Genomic DNA, 16,119 nt, shown 5'->3' on the forward strand with positions numbered 1-16,119 from the left:
TAATCAATGCTCCTAAGAATGAATCCCTAATGGTAGAATCTCAGGCAGTGTTATAACTTAGAAATGTTTCTATTTGCAATTCAAATCATACTATGAACTGCACATTCCACCAATGCATAACACTAGTCTTGAATAATACACTAATGCAAGAAGTATAAATTCAGAGTAGGTATAGTATGTATTGGGTTGGCCAAAGTAAAATGTTATGGAAAAACCTGAATGAACTTTTTGGCCAACCCAATATTTAAGAGCCCAGGGTAACTCAGGTATAGAGGATCTTTTAGCACAGATGAGGCCAAATAAGAATGATCTACATGAGTACTCAGTTTGAATAATTTGTATTTAAATTAAAAATTGGAGGGAAGTTGGAACTTCCTTGGTGGTCCAGCAGTTGACTCCATGCTCCCAATGCAGGGGGCCTGGGTTCAATCCCTGGTCAGGCAGTTAGATCCCGCATGCTGCAACTAAAGATCTCACGTGCTGCAACTAAAGATCCTGCATGCCACAATGAAGATCCCACATGCCACAACTAAGAACCGGCACAGCCAAATAAATAAATAAATGAATAATTTTTTTTAAAAAATTGAAGGGAAGTCAATTAGAATACAGCATTCAGTGTACAGATGAACAGAGAGACAAACTGATTGGGAACACACTTTGAAAGTCAAACAGTCTTGGGTTTAAATACTAACTCCACTACTTTGCTAGCCTTATGACCTTGGGAAAGTTAACTGCTCTGAACTTCGTGTTCCTCATCTGTAAAATGGGAATAGCTATAATATATACCTTATAGGTCATTGTGAGTATTGAATAATTCATGCCAGTCTCAGACAAAAATATTCAATAAATGTTAGCTGCTGCTGTTTTGTTATAGCTGTTGCTAATTGGAAGGTTTGATGAGAGTAATTTTATCAAACCAGAATTGAGTTTAAGGCCCACGCTTTTTGTGTTGGTCAGTTGGCTTTGAAGTATCTCCAGTCACCATTTACTGATTCCCAGGATCCGAGAGATACCTTATTATATCTAAGTGTGTTAATATGGAAAGATTTACAAGATACATTGGAAACTGGGGAAAAAAATCAAAGTGAGGTATGTGTAGTATGAACCAATTCATGTTTTAAAAGGAAATATATATGTGCATATATGTACCCATACATACATACATATGTATATGTGTATGTGTCTTAATCCTATATATATGTATATGTATACATATATGTATATATCATATATATATATATATATAAATGATGCTTAGTAAGAGTTCTGTTGTTCTCCACATTTCTCAACTAAAACTCAAAGCTAAGAATTAAGAGGCACTGTCTCTGCCCTTTCCAGTATAAAAAGAACTGTCAACAAAGACTAAGGCATGTCTCTCTAAGTTTGGAAAAAGTTGGCTCAATTAGCCCTGCTATCCCCATACCACTCTGCTTCTCAGTTTACATCAGAAGCCTGGGGACAGGAGAGGAGAGAGTGCTTGCACCCCCTTTCCTGCTTCTTATTTCCACTTTAGTCAATGCTCCTAAGAGTGTTTTCACCCCCTTTGCAGAGAGGGGCATCAACGGAATCCCTCATAAAGGTTAAAGGTGCCTGGAAGAAGAAGAGACTGGCATCATATTCTGGGTTGATGTCCCCTTCCTCCTGGCTAAGTGAGAAAATGAGTCAGAATGGGAAGTAGAGGTAGATGGCAGGGTACAGAGAGTGAGAGAATGGGGAGGGACAACAGAGAAGAGGACTGCCACCCAAGATAGGGTGTTCTAAAGATGTGTGCATATCTGTGTCAAGTAGACTCCCAGAAAGTACCTGAGCTTAAACAAGTAGACCCAACAGACAGAGGATTAAAGTCACACTGTCATGGTAACTCCTCTTACCCTAATCTTTTTTCCTTACCCTCCAAAACAGAGGATCTAGTGTTTAGAATTGGGAGGGGGGAAAATGTGTCTGGGAGATAGAAAAGACCATTTGTCTCTGTTCCAGGCACGATAGTGGGAGGAGCAGCAGAAAGAGTGGCCAGCCCTCCTGTCCACTGCAGGTCCCCAGAAGCACAGAGCAAGTCTATGCTGGGGAGAGGGGAGCAGGTACAATGTACATGGAGTCTGAGATTTAAATTTTGAGTGGACAAACTTTTAATAACTGAAAATGATTGGAAAGTTGTAGGACCATCCCAAGAAGTCTTTCATTTTTGTCAGTTTGATTACTATGTGTCTTGGCATGTTCCTCCTTGGGTTTATCCTGCCTGGGCCTCTCTGTGCTTCCTGGACTTGGGTGACTGTTTCCTTTCCCATGTTAGGGAAGTTTTCAGCTATTATCTCTTCAAATGTTTTTTCAGGTCCTTTCTCTCTCTCCTCCTTCTGGGACCCCTATAATGCGAATGTTGATGCATTTAATGTTGTCCCAGAGGGCTCTTAAACTGTCTTCATTTCTTTTCATTCTTTTTTTCTTTATTCTGTTCTGTAGCAGTGATTTCCACAATTCTGTCTTCCAGTTCACTTAGCCGTTCTTCTGCCTCAGTCACTCTGCTATTGATTCCTTCTAGTGAATTTTTCATTTCAGTTATTGTATTGTTCATCTCTGTTTGTTTGTTCTTTAGTTCTTCTACGTCTTTGTTAAACATTGCTTGCATCTTCTTGATCCTTGCCTCCATTCTTTTTCCAAGGTCTTGGATCATCTTCACTATCATTATTCTGAATTCTTCTTCTAGCAGGTTGCCTATCTCCACTTCACTTAATTGTTCTTCGGGGGTTTTATCTTGTTCCTTCATCTGGGACATATTCCTCTGCCGTCTCATTTTGTCTAACTTTCTGTGATTGTGGTTTGCGTTCCACAGGCTGCAGGATTGTAGTTCTTCTTGCTTCTGCTGTCTGCCCTCTGGTGAATGAGGCTGTCTAAGAGGCCTGTGCAGGCTTCCTGATGGGAGGGACTCCACTGGTGGGTGTTGCTGGGTCTTGTCCCTCTGGTGGGCAGGGCTGTGCTCAGGAAAACTTTAAGCCAGCTGTCTGCTGATGGGTGGGGCTGTGTTCCCACCCTGTTGGTTGTTTGGCCTGCAGCAACCCAGCACTGGAGCCTACAGGCTGTTTGGGGGGGGGGCTAATGGCAGCCTCTGAGAGGGCTCACACCAATATGTACTCCCCAGAACTACCGCTGCCAGTGTCTTTGTCCCCGCCATGAGCCACAGCCACCCCCTTCCTCCGCAGAAGACCCTCTAATACTAGCAGGTAGGTCTGGCCCAGTCTCTATTGAGGTCACTCCTATTTTTCTCCTGGGTTCTGGTGCACACAGGACCTTGTGTGTGCCCTCCAGGAGCGGAGTCTCTGTTTCCCCCAGTCCTGTGTATTTCCTGTGATCAAGCCCCACTGGCTTTAAAAGCCAGATTCTCTGGGGGTCCTCCTCCTGTTACCAGACCCCCAGGCTGGGAAGTCTGACGTGGGGCTCAGGACTTTCACTCCTGTGGGAGGGCCTCTGTGGTACAATTGCTCTCCAGTCCATGGGTCTCCCACCTGGTAGGTATGGGATTTGATTTTATCGTGACTGCACCCCTCCTACTATCTTGTTGTGCCTTCTTCCTTGTCTTTGGCTGTAGGGTATCTTTTTTGGTAGGTTCCAGCGTTTTTCTGTTGATGGTTGTTCAGCAGTTAGTTGTGATTTTGGTGTTTCGGTAAGAAGGGGTGAGCCCATGACCTTCTATTCTGCCATCTTGAGCTCAAGCCCCCCTCCAAGAAATGATTAAGTGATGGAAAAGGGATATTGAGTACCAAGGGAGAAAACAGAAATTGGGGGGAAAATAAAGTTTTGAGTTAAGACTCATTTGAAAACCTACATATAAATAGTTACATATATATGTAACTTATTTTTATATAGATATATATACACAGAGATTTACACACATATATATATGTATATCTCCCTCCCACCCCCTACACACACACACCCTGTTTTGCAACAAATTCAGTGACTACTTTATTTTTTATTTTATATCATTCTGTATTTTTTACTTTGTTTTTGGCCACATGCATGTATTCTTTTTACAAGTTAAAATAAAGTGCCATTTACTTGATGTGGATATTCACAAAGTATTTCTCTTTCCTCCTTGGGTCTACAGCAAGACTAATTTCTCAGCCCCCTGTAAGTAAGGGTGGGGAAATGTGGGTGGAAGTGATGCATGCCTCTAGGCCTAAATTCTTATGAGATCCTCCACAAATGCACTCTTCTCTCTGATGTTCCCTTGCTCTGGCTCTCATTCTCCTGCTTGCCAACTTGCTGATTTTAGAGGATCCAATTCAGGGCTCTTAGGAGGCCTAGGGGAGAGTGAAACCTGTGAATATAAGGATTATGGCTACTTTGTGGAGGGGAGCTGCCCGGGAAAGCACATTAACCAGGAACTTCTGCATTAGACTTAAGCTTCTGAGTTTTGGGTTTGTTTCTGCAGCATAGCCTAGCACACTTTAACTAATATACTGGGAATCTAAAGTTTGTTCAGAATGTCTTTACTATTTTTGTTAGAGTCTTGTTGTCCATAGTGATTATAACACTGTCCTTCTGATAAATTGAAAGAACAGGCCTCATAACAAAATGAAGAGAACATGGGTTTTGAAGTCTGACCTGAGTAGAAAGCCCAGTTCTGTAGTTTTTTCAGTAGATTCATAAAGAAATCCTGGCCTGGTGGCCAGGCCTCTGTTTTCTTGCCAAAACACCACATCATGCCTTTTACTCCCTCCTTACAAAATGTATATGAAGTAGACTTCTATCTGGAAGTAGATTACAAAATGGTTGAGACAGTACTATAAACTTTGCTCTTTTTCCTGTAGAACCATTTATGAAAATATTTTTATTTTTGAAGGGTTTTTTTGTTATTGTTGCTTGAATTATTTGGGGGAAATATTCATAACTTCAGACTATTTTACATGTTGAGAAAGATTTAGTCAACCTTGGCTGGTGCGACAGGAAATCAGGAGCGAGTGAGAGAGTGTTCCAGGTAACTTTTTTCCACTTTTGACTTAATTATGCCAATTCCACAAAACACACACACACACCCAGCTCTCTGCAAGTGATGGAAAACCTCAGTGGGGCTCAGAGAAGGCCTGCCATTTTCCCTCTGCGTTTGTATATGTAGGGGCAGGGTATATTGGGAAGAATAAAAATGGAAAGATGGGGTCTAATCACATATCAGTTATGTCACCTTGCCCTTTTCCCCTTTCCCCTTCTCTTGGGAACTTTATGGGTAGGCAGCTTAAGGGCTATTTTGACATGTTCATTATCAAAATCTTTGCTCCAGTCAAGTTGATTCTAGGTGGAATCAAACAACTTGACATTAAAGTAGAAGGCTATAACCCTTCCAACAGAGTCACTTTCAAGTTGTATGACTTATTTTAAGGTTATTTGTTCTCTACTCAAATCATTTCCTCATATTTAAAAAAAATGGTCATAGTTATACTTACCTTACAGAGCTGCTATATGACATACAAAAAACATTCAAGAAATGGTAATTATTTTCCACTCCATGTAAGAGATGGTTCCAACACTAATCCCATTTTCCTTGTTGTTGTTGTCTTATGATGTTGTCTTATGATGGAAAAGGGGGTATGTTAAAAGAATCTCTCAAAAGCCTGGTCTTGGCTGGGAAGTACATTTATTTATTCAGGTTTTTCTTAAGACAGGTGGGTATAAGAATGATCCAATAGCTTAAGTCAGAATCCTCCAGGAGATCTCATTTCAAATAATCTTAGAAAAAGACTCAAGTGTTTTTCCAGAGAAAACAGCGATCCCTATAAAATAAGGGATGTAGGTGTTAACAAAAATTCAACCAGGTAAATTTTAAAGGTCTAATTGGCTTTACTGAACAATTCATAAGTTGAAAAGCATCCAGTCTCGCAAGTAGAGAGGAGCTCCAAAGAACTACACAGAGGGAAAGGTTTTTAAAGGCAAGAAAAGGAAGTCAAACAAAAAAGATTATTTCAGCTTTATCTGTGGGGGACAAAGGGGTCTATGTGGCAGATTGCTTCATCTTTCTTTGGGGGATGGAAAGGTTTACTTCATTGGTGCTGACCAGAAAATTCCATATTGACCAGTTAGAATTACATTCCTGGAGAATGTTGTAAGCTTTTGAGAGACTACCACGCTCCAGGGAGATCGTTATGATTATTATAAGCAGGATAATTCCCAGTGTTTGGAGTGTACTTTGGAGCCATGGTCTCCAAGAATCAAACCAATCAAAATCAAATAAGTCAAAAAAAGACTCTGAAGGAGTCGTCTTTTTAAGCCAAGTGGCTTACTTCAGTGGTCTTATGTAACTGAATTTCACCCTTCCCAGAACCTTCCCAGAATTTCAACCTTTCATGTAGGTGCAGTGTGTGGTGTTGGCCACAACACAGACGCTTGTTCAGCTAAAAGGCAATCAAGGGCTAACCTATTATCAAGAACAACTTTGGCCAGAGAGTCTAAGGATTTTTGTTGGATAGCTATTGCTAAAGCAGTTAATTCTGCAATATTTTCAAGAGTTAAGGAGAGGTTCCTCATTTGCATCTACTCCTAACTAGGGAGTAGGGGTCTGTCAAAGGGAGCTAATTTTCAATCATGAATGCCTCCTGGTAATTTCCGTTTGAATCTGTATAAGGGTCTGTAGGCCACACAGGCAGTTTTATTCTGGTTACCCTTACTTTATATTCCTTTCCTTGTAAAGATTCTCGCTGCAAAATTCCCCAAGTTTGCAGTAGTTAACCGGAGACAGGGAAATGCACTGGGGGTCTTTGGCACCCTGGGCAGATAGGAGTTTTTTATGACAAATCCAGCAGTCTGAGAAGTTAAACACACACCCTCACCCTTAACAAAGGCCTGGAAGATACAATCAATGGTGTCATCTTTCCAGGTCAAAGGAAGAAACAGAAAAAGAGAGGGTTTCATGTTTAGTTAAAGTATCAAGTCTTGATCCAGCATTGGCATCTTGGAAGGAAGCAGTCTACCTTGATGTCAGCTACTTACCTTCCTAGTCAATTTGATTTGGCATTCTCCAGCGTTTTTACAGGATCAGATGTCAGGTAGAGCCTTCTTTAGCTGTGAGATGTACATCCAAGGTTCTAGTCCCTGAAGTTTGGCTGCCATCTGGATAGTGAGGAGGACCTCCTTCCAAGGAGATTTACTTTGTTCTTACTAACTCCAAATCAGAAGGATGGGAGAAAATTGGAAACGTTAGTTTGGAGAGTTGTAGCCAGATTTCAGGAAGCTGGAAGGATTTAGAATCCAGTCCAGGGAATTCCCTGGCAGTGGTTAGGACTTGGCATTTTCATTGCGGTGGCCCGGGTTCGATCCCTCGTCAGGGAACTAAGATCCCACAAGCTGCATGGCCAAAAAAAAAAAAAAAAAAAATCCAGTCCAATTTGCAAGTATAAAAGAAAACCTCAAAGACAATTAACAGGATTATAATCTAACATTTGCCAAAATTTCAAATGACCTTTTCCCTTTCGTGTTTTTATTGTTTTTATTTTTGTTTTTCTGATAAGAATTACCTCCCTGAAGTTTATACTTAAACATTTATATCTCAGAGTCATGGTGAAGAAATGCAAGTTCCTCCAAGAAGGACTTTGGTTTCCTAAGGCCAATAATTTATGTCTTCTGAGATAAATAGGAGATGTTTGGGGATTGGTAAAAGGAATAGGTGAATTTGAACTGCCACTAGGCTGTATTTCTAGTTTTTCAAGGATTTGTGAGGTAAGGACAGTGATGCCAAATCCGGCCTCTGTACCCGGTACTGAATTAAATCTCAGAGACAGAGTTTTAGGTAAAGTAGAAAAGAATAGCTTTATTGCTTTGCCAGGCAAATGGGGGCCACAGCAGGCTAATGCCCTCAAAATTGTGTGTCCTGACCTGGAGGGTATAGTGAGGAGTTTTATAGTAATGGTTCAAACAGGAGGGCATGATCAGCTCATGGACATTCTTCTGACTGGTTGGTGGTGAGGCAATTGGGAGTCAGCATCATCAACCTTCTGGTTCCAACTGGTCTTGGGTCTATGTGCTTGTGGGCAGCATACAGTTAACTTCTTTCACCTGGTGGGGATTTCAGTATCTGCAGAAGAGCTCAAAGATATTCTTATGTGTATCCCCTGAGGGGGAACCAGGACCCTGCCCCAAGGCTGCACTATTGTTTCTTGACTGCTCCTCCCTTGTCTCTGCATCCCCTCCCTTCCCTGGTTAGCAACTGTTTGAACCTGCCCTTTGGAACTCAGGGAAGGTCATGAAGGCTGAAGCCTATTTCATTCATCAATAAATGGGAGACACACAAAGACTTTTGTGCCCAGGAGCCCCACAGGGTCCTGCTCAGTTTCCACAGTTGCTCTCAGTTCCTCAAAGAACTGGGTTGTAGCCTAGATACTTAAGGATTGACATAACCATCCACTTATGTTAGGATGTTTTTCTTTCCTTCTGGATACATTTAGCTTAGAAGAGAATGTCTAAAATATTTTTTCTATCAGGCTCTGAATATCAGCTTCCAGTTTGGCCAAATTTCTCATTATGAAGTTATGTCAGATTTCAGCTGGGACAAGCAGTGAATACTTCTGACAATATTGAACAACCTCTTGTGTCACCGAGTAGGACCCTGTGGGGCCTTCCCGGGACAGACCTTTTCCCCATACCCTCTGCTTTAGCTCCTCTCTGAAGTACCTAGATAAAAGTGTCTGATGCACATTTCCTGAGTTGTTTTACAGATGCTAAAACCCCCACCAAATGGAAGACATTAAATACTTGATGACCATGAGCACATAGCCAGCAGGCATACTGAAGCATAAAGATTGACAACGTTGACCCCTGTGACACTGCCATATTACCTCACCATCAACCAATAAGAGAACTGTGCACAAGCTGATCACATACTCTGTGACTTCCCTCCCTCACCAGGCCTTTAAAAATGCTTTCCTGAAACCCATTGGAGAGTTCAGGCTTTTTGAGCACTAGCTGTCCTGGACTCCTTGCTTGGCACCCTGCAGTAAACGCTGCACTTTCCTTCACCACAACCTAGTATCAGTAGATTGACTTTACTGCGCATGGACGAGCAGACCCAAGTTTAATTCAGTAACAATTTGACTCAAGAGGTGTCCCCAAGGAGGGTGCAAAATATATTATCTTCACAAGATCTAGAGTCACTCTCAAAGATAGCCAAAAGAAAGAACCAACCACCTGCATGTCCCAGGTAGGCAAAAAGCCAAGCCATGTTTTTAGGACATAAAACTAGACAAGCAAGAAGGCAACAGCTATCCTTTGAAGAGAAAGGATTAATAACCAATTGGTCTGGATTTGGAAGGGAAGGAACAGCATGAAATTTTATTTCCCTCTCTTAATTGGGCACTACAGACAGATTCAAAAGAACTTACTCTGGGGGGCTTCCCTGGTGGCGCAGTGGTTGAGAATCTGCCTGCTAATGCAGGGGACACGGGTTCCAGCCCTGGTCTGGGAAGATCCCACATGCCGCGGAGCAGCTAGGCCCGTGCGCCACAACTACTGAGCCTGCGCGTCTGGAGCCTGTGCTCCACAACAAGAGAGGCCACGATAGTGAGAGGCCCGCGCACCGCGATGAAGAGTGGCCCCCGCTTGCCACAACTAGAGAAAGCCCTCGCACAGAAACGAAGACCCAACACAGCCAAAAATAAATTAATTAATTAAAAAAAAAAAAAAAAAAAAGAACTTACTCTGGTAAGAATTCTCAGCCTTGGCCAGCTTCTGCCAGTTTTTCCAGGATCCCATCTGCAGGTTCTGAGTGGTGTTTAAAGTGGAGAGTGTAGCTCTGATATTTACTAAAATTTGGCAAAGTTTTTCATTAATTTTAATTTTAGTTTTCCCTTGGCTGTTTAAAGGAACAACTTAGCAGTTTATCAGAAAATCCCTCAGAGTCTTGTCAGCTCTGGAAGGTGCCCATACAGGGCCCTCCTTTGAAGGTAGATATGAAGGCATTTGAGTTGGTGTTGAAGAATTTGCATAGGGCCTTTGAGGACAATGTATTTTCCAGTGTCCCAGTTGATTTCAACTGAGACATCCATTTCTGCACCAGTGTTTTGACGAGGGAGCCCTAGGAGGGTGTAATGGGGGAGGCCTAGGTATTGTTTTGGATATCTTTTGTGTCTTTAATTTTTCATTAGCCTTTTGCAGCGAAACTTTCAATGTAACTATTTTGGAATTTTAAGTCTTTTAGAAGCTTCATATACCAATTAAGATAGGTATCCAATTCTGTTTGTTTAATATGGGAGCCCTTACTTTCAAGTGTACTTCTTAAGTAACTGATATTGTCTAATTGGAACATTTCCCATAATGGGCATTGTAATTCTAGGCTGCCTTTAGTAAGATTTTGCCATTTTTGTAGATATTTACAGGCTTCCAGGACTGCAGTTCTTAGACATAAAATAAGCAGGTATGCTGAAAGGTGGCACACTTGACTCTTTTGAAATGAAGGATCCCATCTTTATTATTATTATTATTGATTTTAGCTAAGTCTAGGTTTTTCAGAGCCAGATTAATACTTAAGAGAGATGCGTCATGGGGTTGGGGTTGTGTGGTGTCTCACAGTGTACCTCATTGCATGGAAATTTTCTTGAGGTTGGCAGGTCGCCTAGTGTCAATCTAACTCATTCCATAACCAACTTATCTTAAAACAGGAGTTTTTGGGTTAGGGGGCAAGCACTCTAACAACCTTTAAATGCTCAATTGTGCCCACCAACTTTTGCAGCTTTTTGGCCTCCAAGATCCCCATTAGCATTTAGCCTTTACTTCATGTTCACATTAACAGAAACCAACAGTAGCAGAGGAAATAGAACTGTGGACACCAGCAGTAACCAAAGAACTAGGGAATGAAGAAAAAATTGAATCAGCAGACTTCAATTAATGGAGACTGTGGATTGATTCCAAAGAAACATGGACTGCAGACTAAACCACCAGCAGTTCCCAGCATGGAATCTGAGATAGAACCAAGGCCTGGGGTTTAGAAGTTACTGGATATTTTCCAATAGAAGGCCCTGCATGCACCACCAACAATTCCTGTGGAATCTTGGACTGAGGAAAGGGTTGAACCAGCAGACCTCAATAAATGGGTACTGCACACTGGAGGCTCCACATGGATGGGAAACTATGCACTTCCATCAACAGTTCCCATGTGGATCTTGTGACAAAATTAAGGGCTGGGGTTTCCACTGAATAACCTGGGAATTGCAGACTGAAAAACCAATTAGATTGGCAGATCAACACAAAGAGAATAGAGCTCAGAACTGAGAGGGAACTTACCTATGGCCTCAGAAATGGCAGAAATGTCGGTGAACTCAGAGTTCACAGAGTACCACACCTGTGTTTCTTGTTGTCCCGGTACGCCATCAGAAGTTCACTTTGGATCCCACCACTGCCACAAAATCTGTTAAACAACAAAAATTCAACAAAGTAAACTTTAAAGATCTAATTGGCTTTATTAAAAAATTCATGGATCGAGCAGCATCCCATCTAGCAAGTAGAGAGGAATTCCAAAGGGCTAAAAACAGGGAAAGGTTTTTAAAGGCAAGACAAGAAAGTCATAAACAAAAAAGATTATTTCAAGCTTAGGTAACCTACCTATGGGGGACAAACGTGGTCTGTGGCAGACTACCTCATATTTCTTTGCAGGATGGAAAGGATTACCTCATCGGTGCCTACCAGAAAATTCCACACTGACTGGTTAGGATTACGTTCCTGGGGAAGGTTTTAACTACAGTTAGGTTAGGTAGTAAGTTTTGGTTTTAGCACAAGTGACTCCATTTGGGGCCCATTGTTTCTTTTTTAACACAGATGTTGATAATCAATAGCTGCATTGGATGGATCAGGCTGATGCCTTAACATAATATAAGGTGAGCCTACTAGACATTGTTTCTCCAGATGTCATGCAATAGGAATTACACAATACTATTTATGCAATCTTTTTGCTAAGAATTGATCTAGATCTAACTGTGAGCTTACAAGAAATAAAGGGACAGAAAAACAAGTTAAACTTAACCACAGGGTTGAATTAGCAAAATCCAGAATTTTGGAAACTCTTCAGGACAATACTCTATTTTCTACAACAAATTATAAGTTAAAAAGATGAGGGAGATGGAATTTATGGATAAAAAACTTAAGGTATATATCAATGAAATGCAATGTGTGGGCCTTGTTTGGACTCTGAGTGGGAAAAACCACAAAAACTGTAAAACAAAATTTTACAAGCCAACCTGGAAAATGTGAAACTTTTTAAATGATTTAACAATATTTGATAATGATAATAAGGGATTATTGTGGCTTTTTCAAGTGTTATAGTGGTATTTTTAAAAGAGGCCTTATCTTACAGAGATACATAAGGAAGTATATATGGATTAAATAATATGATATTTAGGTTTGTTTCAAAGTAATGCAAAGAGAGGGAGGAGTGGGTAGGGATATAAATGAAACAGGCTTGGCCATGTGTTGACAATTGTTGGAGCTGAGTGATGGATACATGGAGTTCATTATACTACTGTAACTATTTGTATATATGTTTGAAATTTTTCCCATAATGAGGGAGAAAGAGACAGAGATGGAGAGCCAGACAGAGAGACAGAGAATAAAGACGTAAAAGCTACAAATATAGATAACTATTTTGAGAAATTTTGCTATAAAAAGAAGAGGAATGAAGAGGTGAAGGAAGATAAATGGCCTAAGATATTATTGTTTTAATATGGGAGATATTTCCATGTGTTTGTGGCTGACTGTCTTTCCCTACTACAATCCTAGTTCAAAAGAGAGGAAGAAATTGATCATGCAGGAGAAAGGAGGAGTAATTGAAGGAGTAATGTTCTTGAGTAGTAGAGAGTGGATGATGTCAAGTGCACAGTGGAGAGTTTGGTCTAAGCAAGGAACTTGGACAGCTCATTCATCTTCACTGGAAGGAATGCAGAAGTTACAGGCAGAGTTGCAGGAGTATTGGTTGATTAAATGGTAAGAGGTTGAGGACATTCTTTTCTGGCTATTTACAAATCTCAGTGAAATAAGAGGAAGGAAGTAGAGGTAGAGGTTTAAAGAAACAGGGGAAGGTATGAAATGGTTGTCTCCAACTACAGAAATGTAGTGGGGCTTCCAAGCAGTGAGGAAGGTCCAAGTGGATTTTTAAAGTCTGTCAACAAGTATCATAAACATCCAAAGCACATTTCTCCAGAACCATGTTAAGCTGCTCTTGTGCAAGCACAAAATAGGCAGAGAGCTATCTGGAGCTTGGCAGAAAGCTGGGTTTTGCCAAATGAGTACGGTGAGAGAGAGTAGTGCAAAGGAGATGAGTAGTACATAGAATCCAAGATGGGCAAGATGTGAGGGCATGAAGGAGATGATGTTCAAGTTAATGGACTGAATATTTTAGTGCATCCTAAAAACTATTGCCATGCTAGCTGTAAGTTTAGGGGTCCCCACACCACCCAGAACTCTGACTAACTGACTGCAAAATCAGGGGGTCCCACAAACCTCTCATGTTTGTTAATTCACTAGAACAATTAACGTAATTCAGAAAAGTGCTATATTTATGATTACAATTTTATTATAAAGGATATAGATGAGGACCAGCAAAGTGAAGAGAAACATAGGGTAAGGTCTGGGAGAGTCCCAAATGCAGAACTTCGGTGCCCTGTCTCTGTGGAATCAGAGCATGTCACCCTCCCAGCACATGTATCTGTTCATCAACCAGGAAGTTTCACCAAGTTTTTATTGGGTTTCATTATGTAGGCATGATTGATTGAATCTTTAGCCACATGATTGAACTCAGTCTCCAGCTCCCCTTCCCTCCCCAGAGGTTGGACTAGCTTCAAAACTCCAACCCTGTAATCATATCATTGATTTTTCTGGTGACCAGACCCCTCATCCTGAGTCTTGCTAGCATGAACTCCGGTGTAACTTAAGGGATTCATGAGTAACAAAGGCACTCCTATTACTCAGGAAATTCCAAGAGTTTCCAAGGCCTTAGGAACCAGGGACAAAGGCCAGTCATTTTTTTAAAAATTATTATATAACAGGCACATACCAGAAGAAATGAACTTGGTTTACCTTGAGCTTCTCCAAAGTAATATTTAATGCCACATGACAGTGGAAATAGGTCTACGGTTTTCCGAGGAAAATAAAATTTAACACAAGAAATTTACACCCAGCCAAGTTGTTCTCCATTTAAAGTCAATAGAAAGGTATTATCAACTAAGGAAAGGAATACATTCATTATAAGGCCCTGTGAAGAAAAAAAAAATACTCCTAGATGTTACATTTAGCTAAAGAAGAAAAACTTTTCAGAATACAAGGAAGGAGAAGCTGTTTGAAAAGGACTGTTGGTGAGCACTGAATCCACTTATACATTTGATCAGGGTTTCTCAGACTCAGCACTCGTGTTTGGGATCAGACAATTAATTCTTTGTTGTAGAGGAAGTTTCGTGCATTGTAACATGTTTAGCAGCATCCCTGTTCTCCATCTACTAGATGCCAATAGCACTGCTTCCCCCCCTCCAAGGTATGACAACCCAAAATCCCTCCTGGCATTGACCAACATTCCCTTCAGACACAACTACCCCCAGTTGGCAATGGCTGACATAAACTAATGCTTGATGATTGAGGAAGTTATTGTTACAGAAGAGAATGCACATGTCTCAAAACAAGACAATAATATAATTAATAAAAATCAGGGCTTCCCTGGTGGCGCAGTGGTTGAGAATCCATCTGCCAATGCAGGGGACACGGGTTCAAGCCCTGGTCTGGGAAGATCCCACATGCCGCAGAGTAACTAGGCCCGTGAGCCACAATTGCTGAGCCTGCGCGTCTGGAGCTTGTGCTCCGCAACAAGAGAGGCCGCGATAATGAGAGGTCCGCGCACCGCAATGAAGAGTGGCCCCCACTTGCCGCAACTAGAGAAAGCCCTCGCACAGAAACGAAGACCCAACACAGCCATAAAATAAAATAAATAAATAAATTTTTAAAAAAATCAAAGGGCTAGAAGAAGGAATATAGGAGACATAAAACGTATCAATTGATTAATTTCTCAAAGTAGATATTGACCAATCCAGTTTAATTAGGAAAATGTAGCTTTAAATATGACTCCAATCACTTAAGGTTTTCCTTACCTTTGGTGAGATCTTTTAGGAACTAATAATGTTTCTGGAGAGGAAATATCTACCTGGAGTTTGCCTCTTCTTCAGTTTCACTTCAATTCTTTTTCTCTCAGTTAAAATTTAATATCATTTTGTTTAAAATATTATGCATATCGTGGATCCACTTTTATCAGTTTATCCGTCTACCGTCCAGCTGTAAATATGCATAGAGAAATAGTTAAAATGATGTGTCCAGAATTAGTAACAGTTGCTTCTTCATGATGAGATTTGAAATGTTATTTTACTTTTTTCCTTATATTTTTCTATGTTGCTTGGATTTTTAAATGAACATGGATTATATATATATATATAATTCCTCCTTTTCAGTATCTCATTTTCATAGATAAGGCTGCTTCATTCACTTATCTAGCAAATATTTACTGAATATCTATAATATTTTGAGACTTCTTCTAGCTATTGGGATTCAGTTATGAGCAAGACAGATAACGTACTTGCATTCTATTTAATCTGGAATGGGCTGACAAGGACCTTTAGTATAATATTAGCTAGGAGTGGGGACCATTGCCTTATTCCTGATTAAGTGGAATGTCTCTAACGTCTCACCATTAAATGTTTCTAATGTTTCAATGTTAAAATAAATTATTGATAGATATTCTTTATCACACTAAGGAAATTCTCTTCTACTCATATTTCACTTTTGGGGGTGTTGAGGGTTGTCATGATGAGTGCTGAAATTCATCAATTACTTTTTCTATATTCACAGCAATGCTCATATAGTTTTTCTCCTTTTCCCTTTATAGGGATAAGAAGACTCTGAAAGGTATAGACTGGCTATAGACTTGGGGACTCAAGGAATAATACAGTCGCCAGTTCCCTGGGTTTTCTTTTTTGCCTCATATACCTTAGACTTGTAGTTGAAAAAGCCAGCAACCTGGAAACACCAATGTGTACAGACAATAAAAACCCCAATAAAAGACCCCTTTGGTCTTTTGCCAAAGGACCAGGAAAAGAAGCAGCCTAAAAAGACAAAAAA

General features: G+C 40.6%; 1 protein-coding gene across 6 annotated transcripts in view; it reads right to left on the reverse strand.

The window, feature by feature from the left end:
• Positions 1–5,635: 5,635 nt before the first annotated feature.
• The window catches only part of ERI2 (ERI1 exoribonuclease family member 2), a 68,052-nt gene continuing 57,568 nt past the window's right edge, over positions 5,636–16,119 (reverse strand). For 2 of the 6 annotated variants that reach the window (XR_014236100.1, XR_014236102.1), the window contains 3 exons: positions 11,257–11,380; positions 6,976–7,143; positions 5,636–5,762 (listed from right to left, as the gene is read on the reverse strand). Coding sequence is in view for 2 of the 6 variants with exons in the window: in XM_082362479.1 (XP_082218605.1) it covers positions 11,299–11,380 (82 nt within the window). In the remaining 4 variants the exon portion in view is untranslated. Of the gene's footprint in view, positions 5,763–6,975; positions 7,148–9,674; positions 9,739–11,256; positions 11,381–11,621; positions 11,692–16,119 lie in introns of those variants that run through there. The other 4 variants (XR_014236101.1, XM_082362479.1, XM_082362485.1 and 1 more) reach the window with 4 other exon arrangements.

The sequence above is a fragment of the Balaenoptera borealis genome, assembly GCF_965194805.1.
Source record: "Balaenoptera borealis genome assembly, chromosome: 16".
In the NCBI taxonomy this organism is placed as follows: Eukaryota; Metazoa; Chordata; class Mammalia; order Artiodactyla; family Balaenopteridae; genus Balaenoptera; species Balaenoptera borealis.